Below are 15,563 nucleotides of genomic sequence, written 5' to 3'. Positions count from 1 at the left end.
TCCAATATCTCATTTGGTCTGGACTCTGATCTGTTATTGTTCTGCCTGGATCCCTGTAATATAATTCATCTCACCATTGCCTTTTCTTAATCTTAGACCCATTCATTTTTGGAGTTCACTAAATACCAGTACCTTGTCTTTTTAGTATTTTATGCAAATATCCCTACTAGCCCTTCTCCAATTTGTTCAGATTTTATGTGCATTTTGTATAATCATCCCACCCTCAAAAGAGATTGTCTAATTGATCTTATTTATCTGTGACAAAAATGCCACCTCTTGACAGTATTTGGGATTCTGGTTCCTCTGGGGGATTATTCTGAATTTGTTCTCCAAGATCTTATTTTTATTCCTGTTAGGTTTGACGGAGCCCCAGTCACTGTTTCTGATTTTGTAAGAATTGGAACATTTTCTCTTTTTGTAAGAGCCTCTTTAAGAGCAGTTAGAGTTGGGTGTGTCTCCTGCACCCTTCTACCTGGTCCTCAAGACCTCAGTTTCTCTTTTTCATATCTGCCAGGCGTGTGTGCCAAGATCCAATATTTCTTTTTTCTATGGCAATCTCTCTCTTCCCCCAGCTAAATAAGCCTGTCTTTTATTTGTTTCCATGCATACACTGCTGTATTCTGATCATAAGATTGAAGAATATTTTATTTTATTCTTTAAACATTTTAAAAAATTATAGTTGATTTACAACGTTATGTGAGTTTTAGGTGCACAACAGTTATTCAGCATTTATATACCTAAGGAAGTGATCACTGCAATAAATCTAGTAACCACCATCACCATATTATTACAATACTATTGAGTATTTTCCCTACACTGTACATTCTCCTCCTGGATTATGAATTTTATCACTAGAAGTTTGTACCTCTTATTCCCCTTCACCTTTTTCACCCATGTCCCCCCTGGCAACCATCAATTTGTTCTCTGTATCTGTGTGTCTGTTAGATTGAAATGAATTTTTTTTAAAATATATTTTATTGATTTTTTTTTACAGAGAGGAAGGGAGAGAGAGAGAGAGAGAGAGAGTTAGAAACATCGATGAGAGAGAAACATCGATCAGCTGACTCCTACACACCTCCTACTGGGGATGTGCCTGCAACCAAGGTACATGCCCTTAACTGGAATCGAGCCTGGGACCTTTCAGTCTGCATGAAACAAATTTTTAAACGACTTTACTTTTTTCTTGATTCCTTTAGCAAATCTTATTCCTAGATTTGTAATACTTCCATCAAAATTGTTTCTTTAACTTAACTGAAGAAGTCAGAGTATTCTTTTTATAATAAATCTGCCACGTTTTTGTGGGTGAAGCTGAAGTGTGGGTTTCTGAAATTTAGAACCATGGTCAAAGTAAATTTAGATCCAACTTGGGTTTGGTAGAGGTCACTTTAAACGCCGTGGACAGGCTCTGTGAAGCTAAGGTTAGCTCATCCATCGTTTCTTTTTGGCCCAGAATGCAGTTTGAAATAACACAATGAAGGCTAGAATCTGAGGCAGGGGACCTGGTGCTGCCAATTGGCCTGGTATTGGCAATTTAAAGACAGAACCTCACTGCAGCACATGCAGAACTCAGCCGCCATTATACTTTAAAGTCTTGGCCTGCAGATTGGGCTACAAAACAGAAAAGCAGCAAATGTTGCACCTTCCAATGCCTAAAATGATCTAATCTCAATCTCATACTTACCCTCAGTTCACTGCGTGGTTTAAGAGTAAGCTGTAGCAGCCTTCCCAGTAAGGCAAGCATGACCAACTAGGGGTGCTAGGGCTTCCACTCTTCGGTATACTGAAGCCATCATCCACTCCTCCCTGGCTGGCACTTTCTGAAGGCCAAGGCTTTTGGAAAGCAATCCCAGCTGCATTTAGTTGCTTATGACCCATCTTGCTTAAAATTCTACATAGCCGTTGCCTATTATAAAATTTCTGGCCAACCTTCCTATTTTCTGTGTACGACCCTTTGGCAATAAAAACACACAAAACCAAACCAAAACAAAACAAAAACCCAATGATAAAACTCTACATTTATCTGCATAATCCAATGTAAGATGCCAGACACCACCAAGGTTAAAAAGCAAACAAACATAAAACTCATAGGTCCTTGCTTTGTTTTGCTTGTTTGGGTTATTAAATGACATATTTCTCTACCATTTCTAAATGGAAACATTTAAAAACAAGGTCTCATAAATTTTATGGGACTTAAGCAGGGAGGTTTGCAGACCCTAGATGTTTTCCTAGTTTGTTACAGATACTCTCATTTACCTGGGAAGAGGCACACAGATTTAGCAGTTCCTTCTAGAGGACAATAGGTGTTAGCCGCAGTCTATTGGGACCTGCTTCCCACTGGAAGAAATGACAGTTATATGCTGGTATTGGAGATCTCAAGACCCATGTAGGGAATTTTCCCAAGAGTTTCTCTCCATGCTCATTAAATATTCCTTTAATATGTAAATTACCCCATGTTGGGTCCCAGTGATTACTGTTTATTTTTCTAAGGGTTCACAAACCATTCATTTTATAATCTGTTCTAGAACTTTTCAGGGAAGAAGATCAAACTTATGGATAAAGATCCTCTTTAAAATTAAGTATATTTACCTCCCTTGGGTCCCTTTCCCATATAACTTTATTCCTCAAATTTTATGAAATGTGAAAAAGTGTCTCTCGCTGAAGAAGGATGCCAAGCGCGTGTGGTTATTAATCAGCCCTTAAACCTCTCAGGGACGAATTGCTATCTACAAAGGCAGCCAGTTAAGAGCACGTTTGTGTAGAAAAGATGCTGTTCAGGGGTTTTCAGACCCTCCTTGAGTCTGTACTCCCTCTGACCTTGCCTTGGTTTTGGGCTTCCTGAGACATAGACTTCAGTGTCTCTTAGTGATTTCCAGGCATAAGACTTGAAGTACACTTGTTGCTTGGGCAGAAACAGAAAATGCTAAGTAATCAGTGATTTAGATTTCTATCATTTGATCTATAGAGAATATTAAGGCTTTTGTTAAGGATTGATTTACAAAGATTTTTTTAGTGGTAGTTAGAGAATCCACTATAATTGGATCACTGTCATCTTTTATTAAATATATGAGTGCAGAATTGTGTAACATGAACATTCAGAGTCTAATCTGCTCACAAACTCTTTCATATCTGTTAGAAATTCCCTTTTGAAGTCTTTAAAACATAGATTCTCTTTTATATGCATGAAGCTATGCCTAGCACTCCTAGGTTTTATTGGGTTAAACTTGTTTCAGGTTTTATGTAATTAAAAAAAATCAAATCATTGCTTTTTTCTTCTTCTCCTCAAGTTTGTCTTATTACTTTCTGGTTTTTATATCTCAGTCTTTGAACTCTAATACCAAAAATTTTACTCTGATTCTAATGACTTCTTACTGGCTCTAGAAGTTAATTGTAAAAATCATTAAAATAAGCATAATTGCCAGTGAAAACAAATAGCCTAAATGCTACTACCTGTTAATAAACATTAGTTATTACAAAGTTCTCCAGGTAAAAGAACATGATTCAGGAGATTGTTTTTTTTTTCATCCTAAGAGTTTTTAGAAGAAAGATGGAATCATAGACAACAATATGTAAAATGCTAATTATAGAAGATTCTTCTTTTGAGAAACTAACATGGAGAAATAAATGTCAAAGGGAACCCTCAATTTTAATTGCTGAAACTATTAAGACTTTTTTATTTATTACATTTAAAATATAAATTTTATGATATATATGTATGTGTATATTTTATATCCTACATAAAATGTTTAAATGCAAATAATCTGTTTGCTTAACATTTGCATTCAAGGACACCAAAACAGTTTTATAAAACACATTATCCATCTCCTAAATCAGTGATGACGAACCTATGACATGCGTGTCAGAGGTGACACGTGAACTCATTTTTTTGGTTGATTTTTCTTTGTTAAATGGCATTTAAACATATAAAATAAATATCAAAAATATAAGTCTTTGTTTTACTATGGTTGCAAATATCAAAAAATTTCTATATGTGACACGGCACCAGAGTTAAGTTAGGGTTTTTCAAAATGCTGACATGCCGAGCTCAAAAGGTTCGCCATCACTGTCCTAAGTCTCTCTGCGGGTGGGGGGTGGGTGGGGGTGGGTGGGGGAAGAACAGAGAAAGAAGGGGATCTAGGTATATATTTTTTATTTTTTAAATTGGTATTAGTTGTGACTTTACAACATAATAGTACAATTTTGAGACATTTTACAATTAGATTGCTTTTGAATGTTACTTATATGTGTAAGTGCTATGTATATTTGATTTTGTTCCTGTTTTACTATGTTTTCTATTACATTATTTCCTACTGGGTCAAAAGTTAATTGGTGCCTCAGTTAACACACTTTGGGTTAAGATTTTCTGAATAGTAATTAAAATTATAATGCAAAAATGTGTCATTTATTACAGCAAGCAATTATAAAATGGCATTTCTAAAGGCCTTTACTTCTAATTTTTGTTGGTTTTACTTATTAAGTTTTATGCATTGTACTTTCCAAAACTAACTTTAAGATACTTCACAGTTCTTTAAATTTTCCAAAAGTCGGTAATATGTATTCAATTATTATGTATTGGCATATAGACCATAGACACATAAAAACAGATTATATTTAGTTAATTCTCAACATTCCTTAAGCAACCTTAAGATTGTACATATACCAATTTTTTTTTTACATTATTACTACATTTCAAATATTTTAAATGCCCAAGAAATTGAGTTCACAAAATACTTGTATTTTCAAAGGCACACACACTCACTATTATTTTCGTTGAGGGGAAAGGCAAGACTTAGACAATAGAATCCTAGCTCATTTCTACTTGTATAAATCAAGTTATTTAAATAAATGAATTGTGTATGCTGACCTGTTCCACCAATGTGCTACTGGGGGTGTATGAAAAAAAGATGTGCATGGTGGTGGAAGTAGAAAGAGGCATAAAGCGTATTGGAAAACTACCAAATGTCCCCTGCAAATGGGCCCTATTCAGAATCAGTAAGCGTATGATGAGTGAAGTGGTTTTGAATATCGCCTTTAGATTCCATGCTGTTACAAGGCCAGCCCTGAACATGGCAACTCTTATTTCCACACACAGTACCTCTTCACTCTCAATTTAACCCCAAAATCTGATGAACCCATTACTCCATACTTGATTTCATGGAACAAGGAGTAGATATAGTTACAAATGATCAATCACAAGCCGTGAACCAAAGCAGCAAGGCATTAACAATTCACACCATTTCGGTCCACTTGCTCAAGCAGAAGATGTGCCAGCATATTTAATGCACAGCTACTTCGTTCAGTCTAAGAAAAGACATGACTCAGGCTGCATTTTCAAAATAGAGGAGACTTCCTAAGACTTCATACTTCCTAAGCCCCAGTGTCAATGTTCACCCACACATCAGCAATTAAAATAACCAGGTGTTCTGTAAAGGTCGCAATGTCTAAATTAAATTTTACTCAGGTAAAAACAATATGACCTACGAAATCCCTCTCCCCAGTACATCCATCCCTGTTCTGTTTGATCCTATCCTACAAATCAATGTCTCTTACGGCAGTATTAAAACACTGTAGACCCCACAGGCAATATGCCGTCAGTTTGATAGGATCACTGAAAAACTAAAGCAGCTGTGAAAGATTGCTCTAAGTATAGCAATTGTGTACTTGTCATTTTGTTCAGTGGAGGAAAAATCCAAATTTGGTTAGGCATTGGTATTTAAGAAAACGACTGCTAAATCTTTTCTCCTAAGGACCTCAGGGACAATAAGATTTGACATATAGCATGTAAACAAAAGTACACAGCAGCTGTTAGTTTGGTTGTGTTGGAATGAAAACATACTGATATAAATCAAGCAACAATAGGAGACAGTATGCTCTCCGTCCTTCAACCTTCCCAGCAGACCATGCCTTTGAGTGGCATCTATTGGTTGCTTTGGGACCCAGAGTTTTTCAACTATTACCTGCAGCTGGGTAAGCTTGACACCAGCTCAGATTCCCTCTGGGCATAGTTTCAGGATGGGAAGCACTCAAGTCTTAGTATCTTTTAAAAACTCACTTTGTTTCATTCAAAAAAGACTTTTTAGGAAAACTTCATTAAAAAATAATTTCCAATCGAATTGGTGGGAAATTTCCAAATGACATCTTGTTAACAATAGCCCTGTATTTTTGAGACTGAGATCTAAAACTTGCTGCCAAAGAGCATATGGAAATTTCTTTTTAGATAATTATGATCTGGGCAGTGCTCTTTTTATTTCCACCCCCCATAGTCTCATGTATCTGACTGAAATGTGAAAATTATATTCAAAAAATATTTTTTTTGAAAATTATAATATTATATAAATTATGATTCTGGATATTTAATTGGCATGAATTTTAATTTATAACTGGAAGCAGGTTATTAACGACTTTGACAATTTCCAATGCTTTTTGAAACGATATTAATAAAAAATCACCTTTTTAGCTTTCCATAGTAGACTCAAATGTACTAGATATAGTGTCTCTCTTCAAATGAGATGTTGACAAGAGCTATATGTTCCCACGTATAGAAACTGGTAGATCATTCCAGTCTATATCTATTTGGTAAGTTCCATTATGCTCTCTTTAGAGGCGTTTTTGGCTCCTTGTCAAAAATCCTTGTTCTATTCCCATTATAAATCCAAATAAATTTAAGCTTCTTATCAGTGATGAAGTGGTTTTAATATAAAGTCCTCTTGAAGGCTTAACAGTTTATTTTCTTATGAATAGCATTTGAACTCATTGTGTTTGGAGTTCTTAGAGGGAATTACCTTTATTATTTAAAATAGCTATTTTGACCTTAATCTAATATTAATTCTATGTTATTTAAGTTTAATTGTGTGTCTTTTCCCATGGTGGCATGATTTATGACAGGGTAGGATAAAGGACATAAAGATTTCCCAAGGACTTTAAAAATACCCACCTCTGGCCTTCTCCTGTCTAGTTAATGCTTCATTCCCAAGTCATATTGTTTTCTTCTTATATTCATTTTCCTCCTAGTCTTCAAAATAATTTTAAATGGAAAATTAAAATAAAACCATCATACATACATACCTTAGATTTGCTTCAAAATTCTGGTATATTTACATTTATTTATCAAATTTTGATCATATTTTTATTCTACTAAAACTTATCTAAAAGACTTGCCACAGTATATTTCTAAAGTATATTTCTAAATTATATTTATTCATCCAGTAATCATTTATTGAGCACTGCTTTTACAAAATTGAAAAATATCAACACCTAAAACCACAAAGGGTTAATGATTTACTGGAGGATGGAATTGGAAGGGGAGAAGTAAGGACTAATACAAATCAATAAAGGAAAAATAAAAGTATAAACGAAGCTCTGGGAATCAGAGGGAGTAGCAATTAATTAAAGTTCTGGGGACTTTTATATATATATATATGTTGATTTCAGAGAAAAAGGGAGAGGGAAAGAGTGATAGAAACATCAATGATGAGAGAGAATCATTGATCGGCTGCCTCCTGCACGCCCCCTACTGGGGATTGAGCCTGCAACCTGGGCATGTGTCCTTGACCAAAATCAAACCTGTGACCCTTCGGTCCACAGGCCTTTGCTCTATCCACTGAGCCAAACCAGCTAGGGCTCTTAGGACGTTTTGCCAGAGGACATAGTGTTTTATATGAGCCTTGAAGGATGAGAATATATTAACAAGTAGAAAAAAAGGAGGAGATGCAAAGGAAATGGAATAGCATGAGTGAGAACAGTATAGGTTGATGGTTATGAAATTGATATAGCTACTACTTTTAATCATATGATCTATTTACCCAATATGCTCAGTACTAACTCTAGCTAGTGAAGTTACTCTTTTTGGTCACATGATTTTATTTACCCAGCATTGTCAATTTTAACTCCAAATCCGTTGGAACTATCAGGTTAATTTCAAAGTGCCCCATAGTGGTAACATTGTATAAATGTATAAACAAAATGTGTAAAAAGTGATCATCCATAGAACTTTTCACCTTTCCAGTGGTAGAAATGATCTCAATGAAATGATCACATTGGACTGATCTATACATGTTGATAAATTTAAGGAGTGATTAATTTCCAACCATTTATCTAATAAAAATGTCGAGGATTTGCTTAATGAAAATATTGAAATTATAGAGAAGCAAAATTCTTGTCACAGTCATGTAAATAGGAGAAAATAGGGAGGAGACCTGTAAGAAAAACTTCAACCGTAAGGGAAATGGTGGATGTGGCTATGCACACACATCTTGATGGAACATAGGAATAGGAGCCAGCTAACCTTCTTGAATGAAGCATTATTTCTGAGTAGCAGTTTGAAGGAGAACCTCATGGTTTGGCAGGACACACAAAATAATATCTCGGAGTTCATTTTCTGGGAAAGACATTTTTTTTTTTCATTATGTATATATTGTGGGTTTTGCTAGCCCATAGAAACATCTAGGTTTACGCTCTTTCCAAGGTTGAAAAGTATGATTATCCTTTCTAAACATATTGCTCTTATTTCTTGCAAATCCTTATGCAATAGTCTTCTTTAACAGAATGAAATTTTTTGCTTTAGAAACAGAGAAAAGGAGAATTCTACATGAAAGAAAGAAAACCTTTGGTTAATAGTTCTGAGTCTTCTTTGGTATAGAATAATATGAATATTAATTAAAATGCTTAAGAATAATTCTGACCTTAAAAGCTATAGTTGGGGTTGAAAAGTCAAGTAAAGTTTTTAAATCAGATTTTCTATTATGTTTTATAACTATCATGTTAGGCCAATGCTTTTTTTATGGAGAGTTCTTTAAATGGTTAATAATTCTTATTTTTTCTATTTTTTCAGTATATTAACATTTATACTTCCTTTCTAAGTGCTTAGGCGTATCATTTTCTTATGTTTTCTGTACCTTCCTAGTTAGTGGAAACATTGTTTGTTCTTGGAGTGTGCTTTGTCTTCCTTTTCAAGAAGATCATCAAAGTTACTAGTTTGCAGCTTCCAAAAAGAAAGAGCCTTCTAATCCCTAGTTCAGAGGCTAACCTTTATTAGCACTCTCGTGGTTATAATGAGGACCCTGCTTCCAGCAGGGAGATTCTGGAATACTGAACAGATTATTCAACAAGTTCAGAGCAGATTCTGAAGTCCCTTATAAAACCTGCTTGTGAATACTGCTTTCTTTGCTTTACTGTTTCTGGTTTCCACAGTATTCCTAATTATATAAATCATGTGGAGCATGGGAGCTATTTCCCATCCAATATCAATTCTGACACAGCTTGCATTTTGATATGATTTGTGTGGTGTGTTTTTTTCTAAGCTGTATTCTTTTTCCTTAAATTCTTATGGAGGTTTCAAACTCTGAAAAAAAGCAGTTTTGTGTTAGAAGACCTATGAATTTTTTCTTTGGAATCCCCTGGTCTGACATAAAGAATTTGAAAGTCATTTTGACACAGGCATAGATGAATAAGGCTAAAAGGGTAGAGAATCTGATAAACTTTTCTCAGGTTTAAATTCAAGATTAAATCTAGGATGTAAATGACTCAAGTTTATTATCTATTTCTTAACTTGTTTAACTTAATTAACAGCTACTCATGTATGCCTTTCCATGCTCAAAACTGTGCTATGTTCAATGACTGTACCAATTAAAAGTATACAGATTAAAATCTAATAATACACAGTAATATATGAATGTGTAGCAGTTAACTAAAAGCACTGATAATTCTGAGGCTAGGTTTCTTTAGGAAAAATTGTAATCAAGATGGGTTTATATTATATATTTTTTTGAAAGATTAAAGAGTTGTGATCCTGAAAATAAGTTTCTCTTTTATTTTTTATTTCTTGTCTAATATGTGTGATCTTATATATTTTTAAAAAGTTTGAGGTGTTTGTTTTGATAAAATTTATAGAGAAATTCAGTTGCTCTAAGAGTATAAGGTGGTTTCAATATGTGGATTTTAGGAATTTCTTGTTAGGCTGGGTAAGTGAATTTCATGCTCATATCTGAAGATGTCTAAATAGTCAGTGGGACATAATTTCCTTTTAACTTTATTTATAGTAGTTTTAGAAAAATCTTAAACTCTATTTCCAATGTTCTTCTCAGTGTTGAATGTATCAGAAAGAATTTAAATTGTACCTTGGTAGAGAGTTGCAGAACTTAGTGCCATCAAATGCAGAACTTTTTTACTAAGAGCAAAATTCAGCAGAATACCAGTAGCAAAGGCCATTTGCATAACTCAGTTGCTCAGCAGCTCAGCTGAACCTAATTGTAATTCAGTTTCCAGATTGCTAGCTCAGCCTCTCTGCATAAAATATGCAACATATAACATAACCAATGGCATGGACCTGTCTTCTTTGCTGATGATCCATTCAAATTCTTTTTGAGTAAAAACATGTATCAGAATAAGGAAGCCAAGCTATATAGTTATTTGATATGTTTATGTTGTATTACATGTATACACCAGTAAAGTTCAAGTAAAAGAAAAAATATATATGTATTTCTCTAGGTTCCCAAGTGTGCCTAAAATATTTTTTTTTATTTCTTTATTTCTGCTTTTCTAGAGGGAAATTAAATCCTGAAAAATGTTATCTAGCTGCCATGTTATTTGACTATTTCACACTAGAAAGACTTCATAAGCTAATCGTGTGAAAAAGTGTATAAACATGTCTGTTATGTCCTTATGGATGTTGCAATACAGACCCACAAGTAAATATCTTCTGTTTACAAAGCGCATACTGGAATAGCTTTCCCAAATCTTTCACCAGTATATAGCCCCCAAACTTAAAAACAAAAAGGTATGATAAACTGCTTGCTTAAGAGTCTCCCTTTAACTTTTAAACAGCCTTGCCACCCTGTTTTATGGGTTATTTAAGCAATAGCAATGGAGAGTTGAGTAGGGTGGCTGATAAAGGTATATTTTATGAATAATTTCCAGATGTGATGTTTTAGGGATATAGACTCCTCTACGGGAAGCTATACACAGAAACAACATGGATCTTACCATTTTATCAGGACAATGCAAGTAGATTTCAGCAAGGTTGGTTCCAACTCATCTGTGATAAATGAGAAGATAAGGCAATCAGTGCACACCATGACACTCTGTGCAGCTAGTTAGGCACACTTCAGAACTATTCAGGTGTGCTCACACGCTTATGAGTCTTGCATGGGGGGTGTCTCAATATAAGTACATCCTTCATGGTGGCCACTAGTTATGCAGGAATTGCCTCTCTAAGACTTAACCTAGGTCAGATATAAATAATAGATGTTAAGAGTTAGCTCTGCTATTGGGGCTCTGTGTTCCAGGCAGTGTATTTCCGTCTAGTCAAAAGAATTTATTTTCCCTTATTTTCTTGCATAGTTCCTCTGCTTGAAAAATGCTTGCAAAATTCCATCACACCTTTGCGGGGACCAGTTTGGGTCTCTAAGGGAGAAGGTTTCAGCCCCTCAGGAGCTAAGATATACATCCAAGGAGTTCTTTTGGCCTTGTACCAACGCTTAAAGTCTGCAAAAAAATACTATAAACAGGTGAGTCATCCCTCTTTAAAAACTGCTTAATTTTGTGTTTTAAAATGTACTTGATTGTATAGGAGCAATGATTGGCATCGTGTCATAAAAGAACTGTGACATGTATTTTGTGAGCTCAGTGCCTGTTTGAGAGCCAAAATGCTTCTTCTGTAATCCTGAAGCCAGCAATAATGGGACTAATTGTATCTGTCTTTTGCTATGGGATGTCATATGTCTCATCTTTTCTTGCTACATACTGCGCAAAGCAAAGGAAACTTCTTATGTGTAAATTCTATGGGCAGTTACTTTAAATAAGAAAATGAGTAGCTCATAAATTATTTGAAGGTTTAAATGTTCAGCCTTTTTTTTTCTTTTTCTTTTTTGCCCGGTATGCAATCAGAATTGCTGTTGTAGAAGTTGGGCTAAAATGTAACTAATTGTATTCTGGGAAATAAAATGGTAAATTAACTTCATGTCAAGAGTAACTTACTCATTTATGCTTATTTAATTTGTATGTTTCTGAACCTGAAAGTATAGAAATAGAATTAATGTATTTGAATTAGGTTAAAGTAAAGTTTCTCCTCTAATTTCTAAATACCCATTCCATAATTGTGAGTGTGTGTGAAGACTTTGATATTTTTATAATTACCTAAGGGACTCTGACTTATTTCAAAGTAGAATTCACGTCGCAAAACAGAATGATTGATGACATTTAAAAAATAAAAATGGAGTTGCCATATTTTTAGAATCCTTTTTGCATTTAATCTTAAGTCAAGTATACATTTTACCACATTAAATAAGAGCTAGGTTTTAAATTTCTAACTGGGAGGTTTCAGTTTAGAACTGGGCTCATTATCTCAGGTCACAAGCTGCTGAAAAATGAATATTTTGAAAGCATCATGCTATTATTCTCTGTGTACTGGGGGAGGGGAGGTGGGAATAAGATCCAGTCTTAGTGTTCACACAGCACCTCCTGCTGTCTGGTTGGGAAAAGAACAACTTGTATTGACTGGAGGAAATTCTTGAACTAAGGTATCCAGAACTAGCAAGAAACAGCTTCCCGTAAGAAACTTTTATTCTCAAAATTCAATTGGTTTGCCTGGCTAATAAATTTCAGTGAATCCATAAATGAGATGAATAATTATGATGGATAAGGCTATTTATTATAATAAATATGAAAATATAAAAATCCAATCTTATTTTTAATACTTTGTTAAGCTGATATATATAAAAACAGTGTAAAATATATTTGATTGTATTTAGATTAAATTACGTTAACTAAAGTATTATTTAACCTTTATGATACAATATTATAAAATGGACTTAACCAGTTTAATTACAGTCATTTATTTGGTATTAAATGGTTTTATTCAACTAATTAGTTTAAAATTATTTAATGTTAAAGAAAACATGAGACCATCCTCCAATGCAAGGAAAGCACTGTTTATATCAAACCTAAAAAGAACTTAAACATTTTCTAAATTTTATTAAAAGTCAGAGTGTCATATATTAAAAAACACAACAGCTCAGAAAGTAGATATGGCATGCTTTTTTCTTCCACTGTCCTCAATATTTAAAATTTAAATAGAGATAAACATTTGTATGAGATTGAAAAATTTTCTGTGTATTGTAAGAAAAGAAAATCCTTTAAGACTTGCTGTTTTGAACGTAAAGATTTCGTTACTACTCAAAATTGATGAAAATACATTTATTAAACTAAATATTACACATACATATGAACAAAATTAACATTTTAGCACCTTGGAAATTGTCTATATTTTCAACATTATGCCAAATTTAGAAATATTTAAAACCTTAGGTTCTTTGCCATTCATAAATATACCTTTTTTTTCCTTTCGCTAAGTTGTTATAACTTAAAGCTTTTCACTCAATAGCTTTAGTATGATATTTGTTTAAATTGTATTTTTAAATATAAAAATGGAGGAAAAGAAATAGATATTTGCATAGCATGCATTTCATGCACATTTCTATTTCTTTTAGATATTCTCAATTATATGTATTTTTGAATCTCTTTTGTTTTGTATTGCTATATTATGACTTAATTTAAAATTTTGCAGTTTAGAAAGATTACTGTAGTAGGACCATTATAAGGTCATCGAGTGGTGAAGTGTTAAACCAGGCCACAGTTTTGTCAGTAGGACTTAGCAAATATTCCTCTCAGCATTAATGAACTTTATTTGAACTGCATTTACTTCATTTGACCTTAGGGACAGCCTTTTCTATTTAGCTTTAGAGAAGATCGTGTTAAGAAATCCCTAGATAGAGAAAATGGAGATGGATGATGGTTCCGATTCCCTTAATGAATCTAAGCTTATAAATTTGAGGGTTATATAAACGCTTAATATAATTTCCATTTATTCCACTTTTGAGATCATATATAAAAACAACAATATTGTTTTGCTAGGATTCTCTTAAAAGGTAGTAGACTTTAAATTGCTGTTTTAGAATCAGGAAATTTCTCCTAAGTAAACTCTTATAATATAGCTTTAAAAGAAAAGTCAGAACTACTGTATTTATGTTTATGAACTTAGTCATTTTTTTAATATTTATCTTTAACTTGGCTATTATGGCATGCAACCGAATTAAGCCCATTTGTGTGGTCTTAAATATATACGGATTCATGTATATAAAATGCGATATATTTACGACAGCATAAAGTCACTTTCACATTTTCACATTTATTTTCTTAAAAGTGGAAACATCTTAGAAATTGCTCAGAGCTAAGCAGAATCTATTTAATTTGTAATTTTTGAAGTAGCATAAATGAGTTCATATAAAATGCCGTTAACACTTTCGGAGACAGGGCCTGCTCCATCTCATTAGCATTCTTGTTATGTAGTGGTGCTGTTGGTGGGGGCGTTGAAGTAGGAATGCCATTGTGTCGAGTTCCAGTGTTTGGGGACAAACACTGCTGTGGAAGGAACGTGTGAAAAGGCCACAGTCCTGTCAGTGAATGAGGAAGGCTGTGCTTTCTGTGTGCTTCAAGCAGGGAAGCTGTCATTCATAGGCCTAACACAGCTAACCAGAGGCCAAAACACAAGCCTGCACTACCTTTTAAAATGATATTAGTGATTTTTAAACATGATCTTCTTTATTTATGATCCTACATAGAGCTTTTAGTTGCTGTCAGTAAACAAAATATGTGTCAGTCTGTTCAGAAACACTGTAGAGATGCATAAAAGTCCATGGAACTGTGCCAGGAGGCTCTATAAATAATGATTCGGAGTGGCTGATCCTTAGTTCAAACGTGATTTTGGGGAAACATTCATTTCTGGGAATGTCTACCCAATTTTGATACTGCGTTGATTCTTTTTTTGCTCCCGCAACCAACAGAATTCTTGGAGACTTTTGTGTAATGAATGCATAGCACTCTTCTTTTAAAATACCAGTTTTTACAAGAGCTCATAAACATACAAATCTAATCAGTTAAAGTGTTTACAGAATAGCCTAACAGTTGTTATAGATTGCATAATTTCTGAAATTCACAGAAACAAAGGATAGCTAATTATAATATCATAACAACCACAATCTTAATTATGAAAACACCGCACACACACACACACACACACACACACACACAGTCTCTTTGAGCTAAGACATGAAAAAACTTGAAGAAATTTTTAATCCTACTCCTGATTTTTAGCTCTTTGGAAAGAAATAACCAACTTTGAAATTAAATTTTAACTTGTTTGATTATGTAAACAGTAAGACACCCTCAAATATTTCTTACAATCTTAGGGCATTTTCTAAACTTTAGTATTGTATAGAAAAAGATCCTGACAACTTCTATTTATATCCAAAGCTTCAGTTTTATTTTTATAATTTTAATTTAGAAATGTGAACCTGGGTTATTTGTAACAGATCATTACTTAATGAAGTTTGTTAAAAAGTATAATTTTCTGCCTAACAGATTTAAATTTTTGTGATATATGGTCCTTTATAAAATTAATTTAAGTAAAGTAGTTTTTTTAATGCTATTATGCACTATTTCTAAATTCTCCATATTTGGTGCTTTGAGTTTAAAAATCTCAGGCAATAAATGTATTTTAAAATCAGGTTTCA

General features: G+C 33.7%; 1 protein-coding gene across 1 annotated transcript in view; it reads left to right on the top strand.

Moving 5' to 3' along the window:
• Positions 1-15,563, top strand: part of DCDC1 (doublecortin domain containing 1) — a 333,377-nt gene that overhangs the window by 72,896 nt on the left and 244,918 nt on the right. The window contains exon 8 of the mRNA XM_059711140.1: positions 11,335-11,501. Coding sequence (XP_059567123.1) covers positions 11,335-11,501 — 167 coding nt within the window. The remainder of the gene's footprint in view (positions 1-11,334; positions 11,502-15,563) is intronic.

Source organism: Myotis daubentonii, chromosome 9 (genome assembly GCF_963259705.1).
Source record: "Myotis daubentonii chromosome 9, mMyoDau2.1, whole genome shotgun sequence".
Taxonomy (NCBI): Eukaryota; Metazoa; Chordata; class Mammalia; order Chiroptera; family Vespertilionidae; genus Myotis; species Myotis daubentonii.
Note: the sequence above shows the minus strand (reverse complement) of the source record. Positions and strands in the feature narration are given on the sequence as shown.